Raw genomic sequence first — 19509 nt, 5'->3', positions numbered from 1 at the left:
AACTGATGAGTCATCAAAACATTCACCCCCTGTACAGTGTGTGCCGATCGAGACATGAGCTAATCAGACCTATTTGGTTTTTTGAACCAGGCTGTAAACATGTTCATCTCTGCTGTTAAAACAGGCTTTTTTGAATGGGTGTGTATGTGACTTCCTGTGCTTCTGCAGCCAGCCTCTAGTGGACACTTGAGGAACTGCAGGATTTTACACTTCATCATCGTCTTCATATTTCAACATCGGAGGTAGCTGATTGGACACTATTACAGCTAATCTTTTGCATCTTACATTTGAAACAAAAGTATCATACTAAGCTAAGCTACCGTAAACGCTACTAGCCAAGCAAATAAACATGTTAGAGAGGAGCACCCAGCTAGCTCCGTGCAGGAAAGCAACAGTGCTGATGAAAACTTAATTGGTAAGTTGTTTCATCATTATTTGTGATTACGCTTAGATGCTGGTCTTTAGTTTGTGGGTGCATGTGTTGTAGACCGCCGTGAATGCTTGGTTATCGTACTGTATGAACGGCAGGCCATTGCTGTCACACTGTTTACAAAGTTTGTTGTGGTGTGTGGGTTGATAATGTGTGGTTTTATTGTATTGTCTGTTTGGCTGTGTGGCTGGATGAGCGTCCAACTTCACTGAATGTCAAACTGTAGTTGCCTTCTATCTTTGGTTTCCTGTCCGGCTAATTAAGTCTGCTTTACTTGTTTAATCGGTGGAATATGTGCACAGACATATCAGCACTTGTTCTGCTTAAACATCAGCAGGTCACTCACTGATAAGTCCCTGTCACTGTAATAGCACCCTTTGTAATCTGCAGCGGCATTTCTCTTCGTCCCGCCCCGTCTTGTATCTCCATACAGCCGATACTATTCCATAAATGCAATACTATATTACTATATAGGCTACAGCATATGCTATATAGCCTATAGACAGTTTAAGGGCCCACTATTGGTCCCCGCCCCCTCTGCAATGACCCATAGGCTCCGCGCCTGGGTACGGATCAGAACCATTCCCGACTTCTGACAGTGGAAATGCCAATAAATGTGTAATGTACCGACCAAACTGAACCGGTCTACCTGGTGTGCCCCGTTTTCCACCATACAGACCTACCGGGACATCGGAGAGAAATATCTAGTTTAAAAAGAAATGTCCGAGAGTTTGGGCCTACCAGGTGTGTTTGAAGTTTGAAACAGCAGCATAAATGTGTTTCGTGTTCGTGAAGCGCTCGTTATAGAGCTGCAGCTCCTGGACGAGCCTAAACTCTCCCGCATCCTGACGTGCCCTGAAGATCTCATAAACACACAATGGGGCCCTTTCCAAATTGTCACAGTTCAGTAGGCATAAAAGTAACGATTTCAGTCGGGACTTTAAATTAAGATTAAATTAATGCTGACCCAAAAAATGCATACTGAATGACCACGAAAGTTCAGTACACTGAAACTCCCTACTGAATAGTACGTACTGTCTACTGAACTGTGGCTATTCGGAAACGGCCCCTGGATGCATCCGATCCATACTGCATAAAACCCGGAAGTTAGTATCCATGCCGAAATGTTAAGTATACTGAGGAGGACCCAAAAAATGCAGAAAAAAGTAGAAACAGCTCCGTCCTATCTGAAAGGCTTTAGAGAAAACAATATTTGCATGACGCTCAATCATTTGTGCCACTTGGTTCCATAGTGTAGCGGTTATCACGTCTGCTTTACACGCAGAAGGTCCTGGGTTCGAGCCCCAGTGGAACCATTACTTTTTATATATCCATTAACCATTTGAAACTATTCCCTCCCCACACTAAAAACATCTCCGCGTTACGGCTTTACAACGAGACAAAATTAGACATTTACAGGTATGTTTCTTATATGGCCTTACTGTCTCTGCTTTTATTTATTTTGACTGTTTTTTTTGTAATTTACTGTCCTGTGTCTTTGTCCAGCTGTACTGTTTACCTCTTACACATGTTTTCCAATGTGGTTTTATACTGCAAATGGCAATACACTGAAGTAATCCGGTGATACATGTCCGGTTTACATGTCTAACTTTCAAATTAAAAGCTTCAAGAGAACACAATGCTACCAACACGTTTATCAAACACATTTTTTACTCTTTAAAAAAAATATATATATATATATATCCATATTTTTGGCTGCTATCTGGACGCTAAGCTCAGCTGTTTGAAATAATAACATTGAGAGGTTTTTACCATTTTTATATCATAACAACGTAATCAAAACTAAAAAAGAATCAAGAACTAATGTTTTCATTGACAGTAAAATACATTAATTGGATCGCAGTTCAGAAAGTGAAGATGGATATCATTGAGCTAAAAAGTGGAGATGCCGGGGATTGAACCCGGGGCCTCATACATGCGAAGCATGCGCTCTACCACTGAGCTACATCCCCACACAGTGCCACGACTTTGCGCTACATCACTATTTATATGTTCCACTAATCATGTTGTAGTAAATATAAACGTTTTAAACACGTTGATTTATCGTTTTTACTTACAAAACTTAATACAAAGAGGGCCATTAAACAGGGGTCTGAATGCTTCATTCTACATTACACAAACATATTTAACGCCTTACTTTACTTTACTTTACACGCCTTTACTCATTAAAACTGTTCACTCTTGATATTTAAGGGGAAAAAATAAAGTGGGGTTTTTATCATCAAATATGCGGATGAAGAATTTATCTTTATAGAATTAATAAATATATTATAAAGAAATGTTTGTCTTCTTTTTTTGGTGTCTTTAGAAACAAAAGACAACATGACTAGGCAAAGTCTCTGAAAACAGTTTATGGTATATCTACGGGACAAATTTGCTAGTGTAAGTGTGCCCTTAGTGTGAACAGCCCTACAGCTACTGATTGCACAAGAAAAAACTTAGTGCCTCTTTCTCCTGTGTGTCCCTGGTGTGAGCGTTTGTCTGTGATTAATTTTCCTCCAACTGCATCAGAGAGACGGAGGAACCAAAGTACCCGAACACAAATCTAAAGCCTGGGTAGAGAGGCTCAGTGATTACGCAGGAGAAGGTGTGCAGGTGGAAGAGTGTGTCTGAGGAGACGCTGTAGAAGGACAGAGTGCCTGCAGGACCGTCCACATACACTGCCACTCTATTCGAGGAGGAGGAAGGGACGGAGCTTACTGCTGTTCTCTGGTCGTTGTGCCAGGCAAAGAAGTTTTCATCCGAGCAGTAAAGACTCCACGACTGATCGGTCCCTCCCAGTTTGCAGTCGACTCCTTGCCCTCTCCTTCTTATTCCTTTGTACGTCAAACCAACATACACAGCTCCTTTCCTCTCCACCTCCCAGTAACAACGACCAGTCAGAGCGTTTTTACACAGCAGCTGAATCCAGCAATCAAATCTCTCTGGACGCTCTGCACACCCGTGCTTGTTGGACACAATGGTCACTTCTCTGTGGTCTTTGGACAGCTGGAGCTTTGTGTGTGCTGTGTTCGGGTCCAGCAACAAATCACATGCATCTAAAGAGGAGATGCAAAAGAGGAATTGCCTCATTATTTGCAAGAAGTTTGTAGGAGAGACTTTTTAAAGCTCTAATTAATTCTACTGAACAGCTTGCATAACCTGAAGAACCTTTAAGTCAACAGCTCACTTGGCATTAAAGTTAGAGGGTGTTTACATTCAAGAATAAATTTGAATGAAGTTTAGGATGATAAGTGGGTTATGGAAAAATCTTTGTCTTGGGTTTAAAGGAAGAATTTACGACATGTAACACATATATATATCAGAAATCAAGTCTATCCTGTGTAAATATCTGAGTCATGACTGTCTACAAAAAAGTAAGCCTTTTTAGATAACAGTCATTCTGTGTCCGTTTACATGCAATGTGAAGCTACGAGCTAACTAAAGAGCGCTAACATTAGCCTGCTAACACAATAATGCAGGACACTGGTGATTGCAGCTCGAGCGAAGGGAAATTTTGTCTGTCACTTGCGCTTGGTAGAGGCAAAAAAAAAGATGGAAAATATGGTTAAATTTCGAAAAGTATTTTTTTAATACCAGCGGTCTGCATTCTTAAATTAGTGATTTGGAAATACATGAGATGGACGTCTTTAATTCTGAGCATGTTTGTGTAAATGCATCAAACAAAAATCAAGCTTACACTTCTTTAGACCTGGCATTAATCTCTGGATTCCATCATGGTCCACCCTGCAGGGGAATGAAAGAGAGTCAGTACGGTTACATGCACAGTTATGTTTAGCTATGATTACAGCTCCATTAGTCCATTTATTTGTGGCCTTGTTCCCCTATACAAGCATCAGAAGAGAATCTATTTTATTATGGACTCAAAGTCCAGTTTGGGTCTGATACATGGCAGAGACCAGCAAATTGATCCTCAACCACAGGAGTGTTAGTCCCACTTTGACAAATTCGACTTGTTATGATTTCAGTACAATTCGTCACTGATCAATTAAACACTGCCTCCGTCTTGCAGCAGGTCAGACCGACCTGAGTGTGTCCAGTCTCCAGAGTGGACCCTCTAGTCCAGCGGAAAGCCGCTTCACTCCTGACTCTCCTGGATGATTGTAGGTCAGATCCAGCTCTCTCAGATGGGAGGGGTTGGAGCTAAGAGCTGAGGCCAGAGAAGCACAGCCTTTTTCTGTGATCAGACAACCTGACATCCTGTGAAGAAACACAGATTATAGAGCATAAAGTCAGTTCATCTGTGTGGTTATATGAAAAATGTTTGATGAGTCCTGACCTGAGAACTTCCAGCCTACAGTTCGCGCTCCCCAGTCCAGTGGACAGCAGCATCACTCCTGAGTCCTGCAGGTCGTTATTACTCAGGTCGAGTTCTCTCAAAGAAGAGAAGTGGGAGCAGAGAATGGATGAAAGCTTCTGACAGCTTTTCTCAGTAAGGCTGGTTTGACTCAACCTAATAGAAAAAAGAATTGAACGGTTTTGGTGTTGAGCTATAAACTTGAAGAAACCACCCCACCACTTATCCCCAACAAACACTGTTGTTATGAATTCCCTTCCCTAACAGTGAGAACCCCAGTCTCACACTGGACGATGTCAACAGCTCAGTTAACAACTCCCATTGGACCACTATGATCCACAAATTTGAAATCCACAGAAGATACTTGTGCCCTAATGAGGGAGTAAGCGCTCTGTGAAGACCCTTCTCATCCCAACTATGCCCTTATGCTCTATGGATAAGTTACATAACCTACCTTAAGGCCCTTAGTTGCCACCACAACCAAGACAGCATTCCAACCTTTAACAGACCTTTTAGCTCCCACAACTCAACTGTGTAGACCGAAGGGCAGCCAGAGCCAGGACATCACTGGATTTGTTAAGCAGGAACCTCCCTTCACTGGCGTTTTATCCGATTAGTCCCATGACTCATCAGGAAGACTGGAGAGTAAGCTCCGGCGTCCCACAGCCATCCCCCTCAATGCTAACTCTCTCCGCCCACCATATCCATTCACAGAACTTCTATATCTTACCTCCTTAACCACATGGCCATCACAGCCTGAACAGCGTCACCACCTTCAACAGACCCAGGCTTTGTGCATTCAAGTTCCAGGTGGTGTCAACGATGATACTACCAATCCTACCACATGGCCCCTAATGGTCCCCACAAACAAAACGCAACTATTCCTATTGCCAACATTACGGAGGCTCATATTTCTAGTCCGTCCACCCGTCTATTGAGACCTGAAGAAGCTTTTCAGAGGAGAGTGGAAACATGTTCAAGGGCTTCAACCAAGTTAAGTTTCCTTTTGGATCAAGCATTGAAAGACTCAAAGTGAAGATGGAACTACTAGACCAGTGGTTCTCAAACTTTTTAGACTGCGTACCACCTCCGAAAATATTTGGCTCTCCAAGTACCACCATTATGGTAGATGTTAAAATACACTGTAGGCCTATTTCTACACACATTTTACGCAGGAGGTTATTTATTATTGACTGTTGGCAGCCACACTATAGGACTACTAAGGGCTAGCGCTAGAACTGGCACTTAAACTAACACAACTCTGACATTTGCCCAAATCAAAAAAAAAGTGCAGCACAATAAAAATGACAACTTTATACCAACAACCTGTTTGAGAATATTTAATCTCCAGTGTTTCCCACTAATAGACGATACCTGGGCCCAAGTATATTTCCGACCTGTTCTCATTTAATTTTTCATTTATTCATAAAATTGCTGCGTGCGCGCACGAGAGAAAGAGCGAGGGGGAGCTGGGGAGAGAGAGAGCACGCGAGAGAGTGCAGGCGCGCGCTCCGCAGGCTCCCTGCAACCAGAGCCGCTGTGTTATAAGTCTCTGCGTTCAACATAGCAAAACTGCCTTAGCAAATTATCCCTCTCGACTCCTGAGGAGTGTTAACACTAGAACCGCCAAGACCGTCTGACGGACGGTTTGGGTTTTTATAAAACAAATAACTCTTTATAAATAAAAACTACGAGCCTCTCATCCAATGACTTGTCTTAAATATGTGCCCTGTATGTTTTCTGAAGCCTATGTGTAACTAAAATAAAACACACAAGATTTCTGAGCATTTATACCTCTAACCGCCGCCGCCGTCTTATTGACGGCAGTTGAAAATGATACATTTCCCAGGATTGTTTTCGCGCGTCGTTTTAATTTTTATTAGTTATTGTTTCTATTTATAGACTTCATATATATGCGCAGGAATTTAACAAAGAGCGACAGATAGATAGGATATATAAATAGATAGATAGAGACCATAGACAGATAGATACATGCTCATTCTTGAGCCGGCAAAGGAACAGAGAGAGGAACACCTGCGTGTCATGGCCAGTCTGACGTCGGTGCCCACTGAGCCACAGCATCCACAAGAGGCTGAGAAGGAGTCAGTGTCAGACAAACACGCACTGCAAGAAAAATATGACCATTGTCTCCTGCAAGGGGTGCAAGCACCCTGTGTGTGGGAAGTGCACCCTGTGAGTGGGAAGTGCATCGTAAAGGTTGAGCACTTTTGCTGCAGGTATGTGCCTTACGTGCCGCGGTGCTGTCCAAGGTGCTGATCGTTCATTTGTTCATCTGTTTGTTTGTTCACCGCTGCATCTGTTATGGATTTCTGCAGTTCTTTTTGTAGGCTATATAGTTTGTGATGCCCATAGATAGCCGTGTTTTGTTGTTGATGTTGTTTTTGGCGTGCGTGTGTGTGTTGGTCAATGATTTCCTCTATGTCTGGGAAACAAACCCAGTTGCAGAGAGGAGGAGAAACATTGGTGTTTATTTATTTTTTTTGCATTGTTTTCATTAAAATGCATAGCCTAATATATCCAACAATATAATAGACTAAAAGTTATGTATGTTTCATTTTTGTAGAATGTCTTTTAGCAACGGGAGACGTGGAGCAGCAGTAAAAAACAGCGCACTAAAAAAGCTGACAAATATTGTAAATTGACATGCAACATTTAAAAGGTTACCAATCCTGCCTTATGCTGATAGCCTATCTGGTTTGTAGATCAAAAAAATTCATTATTTGTGTGCTTCTGAGCACAAACAATTTCATTTGCATATGCCGTCTGAAAGACGTCTGCGGCGCTTGGAGGGGGGTCTAGAATGTTGGTGGTCCTAGTGTTAAGACAGCAAAATAGAGCTGAATCACATCAGCTTCAGAGCAAGAGAGAGAGAAAGAGAGAGAGAGGGTGAGCGACTGTCCGTACATGCATCAAAAACTGAAGCTTCTCCTGGTTCCATTATGTACAGCTGCTTGCTGCCGATTGTGCTGAACTCCAATAAATAACACAATATCTGTTGATGTAGGCCTACAGCTGCTTGCTGTTGTTTCAGGACTGAACTATAATGGAATATCGAGTGGAACTTTTCAAAACGTGAGGTGTACTCCTGGTGTTGTTTATGTCTGTGCGCGAGCATAAATTGAGCAGATTAAAGTTGTTTGTTGCAAAAACTATATTAATTTAAAGGGGAAAACACATTTGATATAAATACAACTCAATAGATACAAGACAGATAAGATAAGAGTATGTCAAAAATAAAAAAAATCGTTTTATGCTGAACAGGTTTTTTTTTTTTATATTGTGGCGATTTCTTTGCATACCACCACAGGGAGCCTGCGTACCACCATAGTTTGAGAACCACTGTACTAGACCATTTCAAACAAAAAGTTGCAGCTTGTGATTGGACTGCCACAATCTACTTGAGATGAAGCTACCTGAGAGTCTCCAGTTGACAGTGTGGACTCTCCAGACCAGCAAAGAGTGGCTCCACTCCTGAATCCTGCAGGTTGTTGTGACTCAGGTCCAGCTCTTTCAGACTAGAGCGAAGAACTGGGGCTAGAGCCTCACAGCTTCTCCCCGACAGATCACAGATGCTGAGCCTGGATCAATAAAGAGAAAAACATTGTATATAACTACATAAGTAGTTAAATAAGATTGAAAGACAGAAGCTCAAGACGTAGGCCCACAATGTAATCCGAACAGTTAGTACAATGAAAGCATTGACTATTTTACTGAATGATAAAGTAGCTGTGACTGTGTTCACGAACTTACCGTAGATTTGCCAGTTTACAGTGAGGGGTTTGCAGTCCAGCACAGAGCAGAATGAATCCTGAATCGTGCAGGTTGTTGTTACTCAGGTCCAGCTCTCTCAGAGTAGAAAACTCCAAACTCAGAACACAAGCTAACCTCTGGCAGCAGTTCTCAGTGAGGCCGGTTTGGCATAACCTAATTACATGAGCAAAAATTATTTCTAGATCAGGCATTGAATGCTTAAAACCCAATCGAGTCCAGTTAAGGCTGCAATGTTTATTAAGCACCAGATGCACACACAGGCAGAATTAGCTAGCTACAGTTTACGTCCAAGCTGTCTATTACTCTCTCGCTCTTCATTCATCAATGCTAGAATCGACTTCCTGCATCCTACAAGTTCTTCACACTCAGGTCTGGCTCTTTCATGCAAGAGGACTGAGCCTTATGGTTTCACTTTTTCTGACAGAGAAAATCATGTCATGACTTATTCTTACCTTAGAGTCTCCAGCCTACAGTGCGGACTCTCCAGTCCAGGAGACAACATCATCAAACCTGAATCCTGTAGGTTGTTGTTACTAAGGTCCAGCTCTCGCAAACTGGTTGACTGGGCGCTAAGAACTGTGGCCAGAGCTTCCCAGCTTCTCTCAGATAGCTTACAGCCACTCAATCTAAGGAAATAAATAGAAAACAATACTTGTATCTGTATTGAATTGAAACCAATCCATCAGTCTCACTTACTGTACACCTACAGAGATATCTTGGAGGCTTTGACCACTGGCAGCATCCTCAGAAGGGCCTTCTCTGAAGCACAGAATTTATTCAGGTCGAACACGTCCAGATGTTTTTCTGATGACAGTAGAATGAAGACCAGGGCTGACCACAGAGCAGGAGACAGTTTGTCTGTGTGAAGACACCCTGAACTCAGGCACCTTTGGATTTCTTCTTCTAGAGAATGGTCGTTCAGCTCATTTAGACAGTGGAACAGATTGATGCTACTATCTTGACAGGGAATGTCTCTGATTTTGGTCTTGATGTAATGTACTGTTTGCCTATTGGTCGATGAGAAACATCCTGTCTGAAGGAGCAGGCCTCGTAGGAGATCCTGATTGGCTTGCAAGGAAAGGCCAACAAAAAAGCGAAGGAACAGGTCCAGGTGTCCATTTGGACTCTGCAAGGCCTGGTCCACAGCACTGTGATAGAAGTACTTCACTACAGAATTTGCTGTTGCTGGAGACACCTGGTAGGTTGATAGACCTTCTGCCAGGAGATTGATCCCAGAATTGAAGAACATCAGATGGACATGAAGAGCAGCCAGAAACTCCTGAACGCTCAGATGGATGAAGCAGAAGACCTTGTCCTGGTACAGTCCTCTCTCCTCTTTAAAGATCTGTGTGAACACTCCTGAGTACACTGAGGCTGCCCTGATATTGATGCCACACTCTCTCAGGTCGGATTCATAGAAGATCAGGTTTCCTTTCTGCAGCTGCTCAAATGCCAGTTTTCCCAGAGAGACTATCATCTTCCTATTATTTTTATTCCAGTGTTGATCGGTCGCAGCTCCACTATCATACTTGACATTCTTCAGTTTGGACTGAACCACCAGGAAGTGGATGTACATTTCAGTCAGGGTCTTGGGCAGCTCTCCTCCCTCTCCGGTCTTCAGCACATCCTCCAGAACTGTAGCAGTGATCCAGCAGAAGACTGGGATGTGGCACATGATGTGGAGACTTCTGGATGTCTTGATGTGGGAGATGATTGTGTTGGCCTGCTTCTCATCTCTGAATCTCTTCCTGAAGTACTCGTCCTTCTGAGGGTCAGTGAACCCTCTGACCTCTGTCACCATGTCAACACACTCAGGAGGGATCTGATTGGCTGCTGCAGGTCGTGTGGTTATCCAGAGGCAAGCAGGGGGAAGCAGTTTCCCCCTGATGAGGTTTGTCAGCAGCACATCCACTGAGGTGGACTCTGTGATATCAGCCAGGGTCTCGTTGTTTTTAAAGTCCAGAGGAAGTCGACACTCATCCAGACCATCAAAGATGAACACAACCTGGAACTCTTCGAACCTGAAGATTCCTGCTTCTTTTGTTTCAGGAAAGAAGTGATGAACAAGTTCCACTAAGCTGAACTTTTTCTCTTTCAGTACATTCAGCTCTCTGAAAGTGAATGGAAATGTGAACTGTATGTCCTGGTTGGCTTTGCCTTCAGCCCAGTCCAGAGTGAACTTCTGTGTTAAGACTGTTTTCCCGATGCCAGCCACTCCCTTTGTCATCACTGTTCTGATTGGTTCATCTCTTCCAGGTGAGGGTTTAAAGATGTCTTCTTGTCTGATGGTTGTTTCTGGTCCGCCTGGTTTCCTGGATGCTTTTTCAATCTGTCTGACCTCATGTTCATCGTTGACCTCTCCAGTCCCTCCCTCTGTGATGTAGAGCTCTGTGTAGATCTGGTTGAGAAGGGTCCGGTTTCCTGTTTTAGCAATCCCCTCAAACACATACTGGAACCTCATCTGTAGATTGGATTTGAGTTTGGCCTGACAAAATGCCAGAGTTTCTACAAAAAGAAAAAGAAAAACACCACTTAGTGGAGAGTACTGAAGGTGTAGCGCCAGGAGTCAAACACCAGTTCTTTTATTTTTACAGTTCTTTAGTTTATGGGTCATAGGTTGAGTCTTTTTGGGACCTAAGAAAAAAATAATTGGGGGCCCCTCCAACCACCAATATGTCTGCCAGTGTCCCGACACTTTTTTTTCTCACTCCCAGACTGATAATTCCTGTTAATTTTCCTTCAGTGACTTTCATTGACGAACTTTGGTTTTCACATGAATAATGCATGAGATGATAAGCAGTGCAACAAGAGTGAGTGCTGCCAGCATGGTCACTCAACTTGAGAGTAACTGAGCATGTATGTGCATCACCGCTCAACACTCTGGATAGTGATGGTGTTTGTTGTAATCCATATAGCGCTCTCTGCTGGTGACAGAGAACTGCTAGTATAATATAGTGAAACTCAGATCAAATGCTTTTTTTTGATGAATAAATCTGGAAATATTGGCCCATATCTGTGATAAAAATCAGCCGATACCGATTGTGAGAGGATATGGTAATATTAGCCGATATTATCGGCTGGCCGATTAATCGGTCGGGCTCAACATTATAATAAAACAATCTTGTTTAATGTTAGATTTTCTTTATATATAGAGGTCATTTAGCATGTCATAACCATGAGCAGATGTTAAAATCTCTTTTCCATCCAATTAAAATCCTCTTACTGCTCTGCAGACAGTCAGCCAGCTCATCCTCCTTCATCCTCTTCAGGAAGTGTTGTGTGATCTTCAGGAAAGCTTCTCTACTGATCTTCATCAGCTCTGCATCCTCACCACTCAACACCTCCTCTTCTTCGCTCCGCCTGCCCAAGCATTCTGGATAATCTGCTTTTAGGATAACCTTAAACTTCTTTAGCTCATTCTTCACAAAACTGACTATGTTCTCCTCCAGAACCTGAAAAGAAAACAGCACATAATAAATCATCATTACTAAAGTTATTAAACACAATTTGAAATCCTTACATCGGTTAGAAATAAATCTTGTCCTTAAAGTTAGTAGTCAGTAGCTTTTTTCGTTGTAAACACAACTTTCAAACTGGGCCCCTCCTATTTTCTCTTCTTTGCTGCTACGTCCACGTCCGTCATATTCACCGGTTTGAATAGTGTCCAATCTCTGAATTGTATCCACTCCTGCTCACCTGCTGCGTCACTGGCTAGAGGAAACACACCAGCTCCGCCCAGAAACGTCCCGAGTCAACCAGAACAAACCAGAACAGTAAAATCCAATCAGAGGACAGAGTCTCTGCAGACACAGTCACCACCACACATGTACGGAGGCCCAGAAGGGACGATGGAGCAGCTTCACTTTAGGAGAAGTCTGTATTTTACTTTAAGGAAGAAGCTGCTGACTCTACCTTTAACGTTATAAAATACAAACACACCGTGAATATGGAGTCCAGGTGTGTTTGATGCTGAGCAGAATGACGGGTAGGAATCTCTGTTTCCTCTTGATCCACTCTATGGAGAAAATACAAATCAGTAAATACTAGAAGAGAGAGCAGAGTGAAAAATATTCTCACACCACTAAAGGCAAAAACTGCAAGAATGTCATTTGTACTCGGTCTTGTCTCGGTCTCAGACTGGGCGGACTCCAGATTTTAAATCAAGGCCGATCAAGCCCACCACTCACTGTAACAGTCATTACTGTGATCAGAGGAAAACGCCTCTTTCTAAAAGAAAAAATAACTTCAATTCATTTGTAGTTTGATTTTTATCCCCGGTTACGGCCGCAACCTTCCCGGTGTTACGGTCAAAGTGAGTGACACGCCCCCTAAACACAAGATTTTTCAGGGATATTTATGGTCCTGGTCCTATCTCAGTCTTGATCCCTAAATGTCTTGGACTTGTCTCGGTCTCAGAGCACTCTGGTCTCGGTTAGTGTGGTCTTGACTATAGCCCTGGTGTGAGTCTGCACAAAAACAAGACCAGATCATTGAACTCTTACTTTTCTTCAGGAGAATGGCGTCCACCTTTGAAAGAGATAGGATGACCCATGGAGAAGTCACTCTTCATGGACAGACCGCTCGGACCAGGAGAGTCCGGTCTCTGTTGGTCGATCCTGATGGAACAACATGAGTAAGTATGACTTTTCATAACCTCTTCATCAGTAGGACTCTGAATTGAGCCCTGTCTGAAAACTGAAATGCCCAGACTGAATAAAGGTCAAAGTAAAATGTCTAAAAATCAGTTTGGCTTTTTTGAAATATCAAAGGATTTAATTCCTGCTTTAAAAGAAGTTCACAAAAGCTATTTTCACATCTGCACTCCTGAAAATATCGAGATCATTTCAGGAGGACTGCCCCTGAAATCCTCCTGACCTAGTTGTTCACACATGCACCTCACAGCGGGAGACTATCCCTGTCAGACAGGAAGGGGGGGCGGGGTCTCCTGAGGTAAGACGTGACGTAAAAAGAAAGACGCGGAAGTGTTGTATGAAGTAACAGTGTCCTCTATACGACACTATAATGAGAATATTTGTCTATCTATCAAGGCTACGTGTAAAAAATAAAAATACATTTAGATTTATTTTTTGGGCTTTTTGTGCATTTATTGTAGAGATGGGATAGTGGATAGAGTCGGAAGTCAGGAAAATAAGTCATTTAAGGATACGTTTCCGATAGAAAAGGACAGCTGTCATTAAAAGTAATGCATGAACACCAAGATTCCTTCAAGTGTTTGTGTCGGCATCCGTCTGCCCGCACCCCCCCCACCACCCCAAAGCTGTAAACCTAGGGAAAACACTGATGGTCGTAAAGATTCAGGAGAAATCTGTGGTCTGCATCAGACCAATCTGTTTCCCACAATGCAAAGCGCCAGGTCAGAGGTTGAAATGACAGACAGTGACGTCCAATCTTAACAGAGGAAATATTCACAATCAGACCAACTTCCTCACACCAAGACCAGAAACCAGCTCAGACTGGTCTGGTGAACTGCACAGACTGGAGGTCAGACTACAGACTATGTTGAACGCAGTATGAAGTACAAATACTGCAGACTGCGTTTGATGGCAGTCTGTAGTATATATAGGCGGTTTAGAAAACAGCGTGTTTGTCTGTTTATTTCCCTGAGGAAGAAGTTTTGGATCGACACATTGCCCTGTTTAAAGTAAATTTGAACAGTGTGAAGACCTTTCTCTTTTTTCTGCAGTATATCTTCGAGCCTCATGAAAATATCTCAGCTAACAAAAACGTAAAACTGATTTGTGTAGAAAACAGACAACCATAGAAAGCAAAGATGTTTGACCATCATTGAACTCTTACTTTTCTTCAGGAGAATGGCGTCCACCTTTGAAAGAGATAGGATGACCCATGGAGAAGTCACTCTTCATGGACAGACCGCTCGGACCAGGAGAGTCCGGTCTCTGTTGGTCGATCCTGATGGAACAACATGAATGGGAAATGGTCTTGAGATTGTATATTTTTCTTTTCTAGTTTTCTGGCCACCAGTTTGAAGAGACCATCATAATAATAATAATAATAATAATAGGGGTGTCGTGTAACCGGTTAGTAAATCATAACCGTTTAGGAAAAATCAGTAAACGAAAACCGTTTTTTAAATTTTTTATTATTTTAAAATGTTTTAGAGACACGCATTCAATCATCTCTGATCAAAAATGACACATAGGCCTACTGTTGTTTTAGAGATGAATAAAGCTACAAATGTTCCACTTTGACAATGTTACTGCGCTCACAAATGCACGTGATAACTGACCACCGGGCATTACGTCACGTAACAAGTAGCCTAAGTTTCACTTTTGACTTGCGATGGCAGCCAAGACTACTCAGCGAAGTGCGGCGTGGAGGAGCCGCACTCCTGGGGATTGACTCTGGTTCCGTTCATTGTTTGGACGTGCCTGTGCGGGTTCTGGCTTTCCATGCCGCCCTTTCGCAGCGACGGTAACCGGTCGACTACGACCTCAGATCAGCCGAGACAAGCCGCTGAATATAAGCATATTACTAAGCGGAGTGTTAACCTTCCTGCTTCGCGTTCCGACCGTGGTCAGGGCGGACAGGGGAGACTTATTTATCTGCTCCAGGGCCGAAGTTGTAGTCCTCAACTTGGGGGCTAACCCCGTCACTTCACTGGGGTGCAGCAAGGTGTAAACAGACACGGAGAGTCCGGCTTGTTATTTTGAGGTACCGGGCCGTTTATTACGCTCGCAGAGCTTGAACTGTACACTAAACATCATGACTCTGATTTCTCTCGCTTATTCTGCTCCGGTCCCCGGCATCATAACGTACCTGTCGCACACACCTGCCGAACACACACACTCGACGAGTTCTCTCGCTCTCTCTCCTCGTTCGCTCCCCCCACACACACACATGCGCACTGAGCCATTCACAGACCCTGCTCGTATAACTTCTATGGCAAGTTTTCTGTGTTACTTATATAGCCTACTTTATAAAGCACAGTTGTATCTGTCTGACAACTTTGAGTGGCTGCAGTGATGCGGATGAATCTTTTTGAAAAGCGGCCGCACCCTCCATTGGTTGTATAGCGCGATTGCGATCCACTTTTCTTTAAAAAAAAAAAAAAAAAAAAAAAAACGGTTAACTGTGTACACGAAAAAACTTATGTCGTGTAACCGTTTACAATTTTTGTAACGTTCACACCCCTAAATAATAATAAATCAATACAACATAGAAGTAGTGTCGAGGGAAGAGGATGAGAGTCAGTGGTTGTAGGCAGTGATGAAAAGGTGAGTTTTTAGGGATTTCTTGAAGGAAGTGGGTGTGGGGGAGTCTCTGATGTTTTTAGGGAGAGAGTTCCAGAATTTGGGAGCGGCAATGGAGAAGGCCCTGTCCCCCCTCTGCAGGACCGAAGGTTGGTCCTGCAGGGGGAGGACAGGAGGTTTGCACCTGCAGACCTGAGAGTGCGAGTGGGAGTGTGCTGGTGGAGGAGCTCAGACAGGTAGGGGGAGCCAGGTTGTGGAGGGCTTTGTAGGTGAGGATGAGGAGTTTGAAATGGATACGCTGGGGGATGGGGAGACAGTGGAGGCCATGAAGAACGGGGGTGATGTGATCTCGGGTGCTGGAGTGTGTGGGAAGTCGAGCAGCGGAGTTCTGAATGTATTGAAGTTTCTTGAGTGATTTGGATGGTGAACCATAGAGGAGACTGTTGCTGTAGTCTAGTCTGGAGGTGATGAATGCGTGGGTGAGGGTCTCAGCAGCTGAGAATGAGAGTGATGGGCGGAGGCGGGCAATGTTTCTGAGGTGGAAAAAGACTGTTTTGGTGATTTGTTTGATGTGTTTGTCGAATGAAAGGGTTTGGTCGAAGATGACACCAAGGTTACGGATGTGGGGGGGAAGGGAGCACTGCGGAGCCATCGAAGGTGAGGGAGAAGTTGTTGGTGGATTTGATAAAGGATTTGAGGCCGATAATGATGACTTCTGATTTGTCGCAGTTGAGTTTGAGAAAGTTGGTTTGAAGCCAGGATTTTATTTCTGTGATGCAGTCAGTGAGGATTGAGTGAGTGGCAGTAGTGATGGCTTTGGTGGCGATGTGGAGCTGGATGTCGTCGGCAAAGCAGTGAAATTGGAGTCCAAGGTGGCGGATGATGTGACCAAGGGGCAGCATGTACATGATGAAGAGGAGCATGAAGCCAAAGCAAACTGCTGTTAGGCCACACCTCCTCCATACTGAAGCCTCCGCTCTCCCCCAGAGACACACCTCCAAACCCCCTCCACACGAAGGAGTTATGAATAAGAACGCACATTAATTAGACACTAAGCGGGCTAATGACGCTACTTCTACAACCTTTACGACTTTTTGTTGCCTGCCTGTCACTGCTTCTGACGCCTGTTTTTTTTGTCTGCTGGATCTTCTTCTGCCCATTCCACCTCACTGCCAACAAGGCGAGCCCACTCCAGCCCTGATCTAAATAAAGTTTGGCTATATTTGACAAACTGAAACTGTGTCCCACATTACACCCTACCCTCCCACCCTCTACTTTCACTTTTACTTTTGAATGCAGGACTCCTTTTTGTGATGAAGCATTTTAAACCTTTGCTGTTGAAAATCTGAAAACCTCTTCCACCAATATTCAGTTACCTATTTGTCTTGAGTTTTGAATGGTGATGGTGTTCACCTTTTCTTGAGTAGCCTTCCCTGGTTTGTTGTCGTCAAGCACTTTGTTACAGTGAAAATATTCATAGAGATACATGACACTACATTATACTTATAGCATCTGGCTTCAAAGAACAGGACACACCTGTTAAGCTTTTGTTTTACGTCAGATTTTGTCAGGTAAATCTAAGCTGAAGGCCTCATTGAGTTTCAGTCTGTGATGTAATGTTTATCTCATCACATTAAGGTCAGTGTTAAACCAGCTCAGTGTTTCTCTTATTTCTATTTAAATATGAAGCGTTATCAATAAAAAAAATGGTAACATACCTGTCCATGATGCTGAGCGCCAACGTGTCAGGAGGACGAGTGGAACAAAGACAGAAGTGAAAGTATGCAGGTTTGACTGGTTTGACTACCGCACCCACTTCCTGTTTAAAGGGTTAGATAAAAATAAAACACAACTTCACACAAGTAGAACAATACATTTATACTCATTTTTATTCCTCGCAATCACACATCGGACTCATAATCTCAAGGGATTTTTGGAAAAATGTTTCAGCAAACTGACGTCACTTTTAGCTCCAAAAAACCTGAATAATACAGAGCCTTGGAAGTCCCCAAAAAATATAATATATACTATCTTGTGTGCACAATTATTATACTTTTTAGGAATTAAACATATCATCGTATCCTCGATTTAATGTTATACCCTTATACCCCCCGCCCCCCCCCCACACACACACACACAAAATCCTCTTGTATAATTTTATTTTACTTAGATCTTTTTTTTCTTACCTTTTATACGAACTGACCGTGTATTATTTAGTATTTATAATCGATTTCTGTTTGTCATTTCCTTTTTGTATTTACTCATAGTCTTCACAAAAAACACATTTTAATAAAGTTATACAGAAAAAAAAGAACGTCGACGTCATTCGGCGGGCAAGGCGGGAAAAGCAATCGGGATAACTTCCATGGGATGATTAGTGTGAGACGTTTATTATCACCCAGACCTCCTCACATTGTCAACGTTTGTACAACTATCAACTTTTTATGACGTCTTCACTATCAGGAGGAGTGTGTAAGTATTAAACAACCCTTAAGCATTGGCACGCAGCGGCAGTAGGGGGCGGTAGTGATATGGAAGTTTGAAGACGCCGTAATGGGTCTACACTGTTAACTTTGTCGTTTACAACAATATATACAGTATTAAGGGTTAGTGACGTAAGCTGCGATGGCCGAGTGGTTAAGGCGTTGGACTTGAAATCCAATGGGGTCTCCCCGCGCAGGTTCGAACCCTGCTCGCAGCGGATCGGTGATCACTTTTCGTCCCGATTGTGTTTAGTTTCGAGTAAATCTCTCAAACTAAACTCCGGAAGTGGCGACTGTAATGATTTTTTAAACTAGCTGGAGACTAGCAGAGATATTTACAGTCTGTGGTGGAGATCTGTTACATTTTACATACAAAAAGGCTCTTTCTTAGTAATTTTATTTTTTGAATCATTCAATTATGTATTTTACATGTGTTTATTTATTTCCGTATTCATACAATTCCACTTTTATTTATTTCTGTTTTCATATACAAATATACAAATGTAGAAATACTGAGAAAAGTGAATAAATAAAAATAAATATACAAAATTAGCCTTTTTCATTATCAAAATGTTTAATTTGTTTATTGATTCATATATTTATTTATTCAGTAATTTTTTGTCCCTCATACTCCCTTAATAACAAGCATCACATTGAAACTGCTGTATGTGCTGCAATGACATAGGGCTGGGCGATATGGACCAAAACTCATATCTTGATATACTCAATATGTATTTTATTAACAGTGAAAACACATAGAATAAACAATCTGTTCGTGAATTTAAATAGTAATATAATAAAATAAAAATGCTCCTTAAATACAATAAAAGAGAGAGAGGAGGAGCAGGGTTAAGAGGGACAGACAGTGAGTCATCATCAGTGAGATGAGAAAAAGGTGACCTGGCAGCTCTATAACATTATTGTAATGCAACATAAACTAGATCGATATTGTCTTACCCTGTATCTTTTTCTTTTTTTTTTAAAGATTATTTTTGGGGCTTTTTGTGCCTTTTATTTTAAAGATGGGATAGTGGATAGTGTCGGAAATCAAGGAAAGAAGTCATTTAAGGATACCTTTCCGATAGAGAAGGACAGCTGTCATAAAAAGTAACACATGAACACCAAGATTCCTTTAAGTGTTTGTGTCGGCATGTCCCCCAAGGCTGTAAACCTAGGGGAAACACTGCATGGTGTACAATAGTTGACTCATTGAAAAATGAGTTTAGACCATTAAGAATTTGGTTCAGAGAACGG

The 19509-nt window shown here is 42.5% G+C and overlaps 1 protein-coding gene and 3 non-coding genes across 4 annotated transcripts; 2 read left to right on the top strand and 2 right to left on the bottom strand.

Moving 5' to 3' along the window:
• Positions 1–1673: 1673 nt before the first annotated feature.
• trnav-uac (transfer RNA valine (anticodon UAC)) lies at positions 1674–1746 on the top strand. Its single transcript has one exon. It is a non-coding gene; the product is annotated as a tRNA-Val (tRNA).
• Positions 1747–2193: 447 nt separating this feature from the next.
• Positions 2194–17561, bottom strand: LOC109983525 (NACHT, LRR and PYD domains-containing protein 3). The gene is made up of 13 exons (XM_020633258.3): positions 17491–17561; positions 14358–14471; positions 13043–13156; positions 12480–12555; positions 11764–11992; positions 9248–11045; positions 8993–9166; positions 8520–8693; positions 8183–8347; positions 4731–4904; positions 4478–4651; positions 4131–4177; positions 2194–3489 (listed from the first exon to the last, which is right to left on the bottom strand). The coding sequence occupies exons 1-13, from the start codon at positions 17496–17498 to the stop codon at positions 2939–2941; spliced, it is 3798 nt and encodes a 1265-aa protein (XP_020488914.2). The 5' UTR covers positions 17499–17561; the 3' UTR covers positions 2194–2938.
• On the bottom strand, positions 2332–2403 carry trnaa-cgc (transfer RNA alanine (anticodon CGC)). Its single transcript has one exon. It is a non-coding gene; the product is annotated as a tRNA-Ala (tRNA).
• An 830-nt stretch (positions 17562–18391) lies between the features above and the next one.
• Positions 18392–18473, top strand: trnas-uga (transfer RNA serine (anticodon UGA)). Its single transcript has one exon. It is a non-coding gene; the product is annotated as a tRNA-Ser (tRNA).
• Positions 18474–19509: the final 1036 nt, after the last annotated feature.

The sequence above is a fragment of the Labrus bergylta genome, chromosome 14, assembly GCF_963930695.1.
Source record: "Labrus bergylta chromosome 14, fLabBer1.1, whole genome shotgun sequence".
In the NCBI taxonomy this organism is placed as follows: Eukaryota; Metazoa; Chordata; class Actinopteri; order Labriformes; family Labridae; genus Labrus; species Labrus bergylta.
Note: the sequence above shows the minus strand (reverse complement) of the source record. Positions and strands in the feature narration are given on the sequence as shown.

Coding starts and splice junctions, on each gene's coding strand:
- LOC109983525 (XM_020633258.3), bottom strand. Junction 8,694..8,992: donor TGTAGGCTGGAGACTCTAAG/GTAAGAATAAGT, acceptor TCATGTAATTAG/GTTATGCCAAACCGGCCTCA. Junction 4,652..4,730: donor TGTAGGCTGGAAGTTCTCAG/GTCAGGACTCAT, acceptor GTTTCTTCACAG/GATGTCAGGTTGTCTGATCA.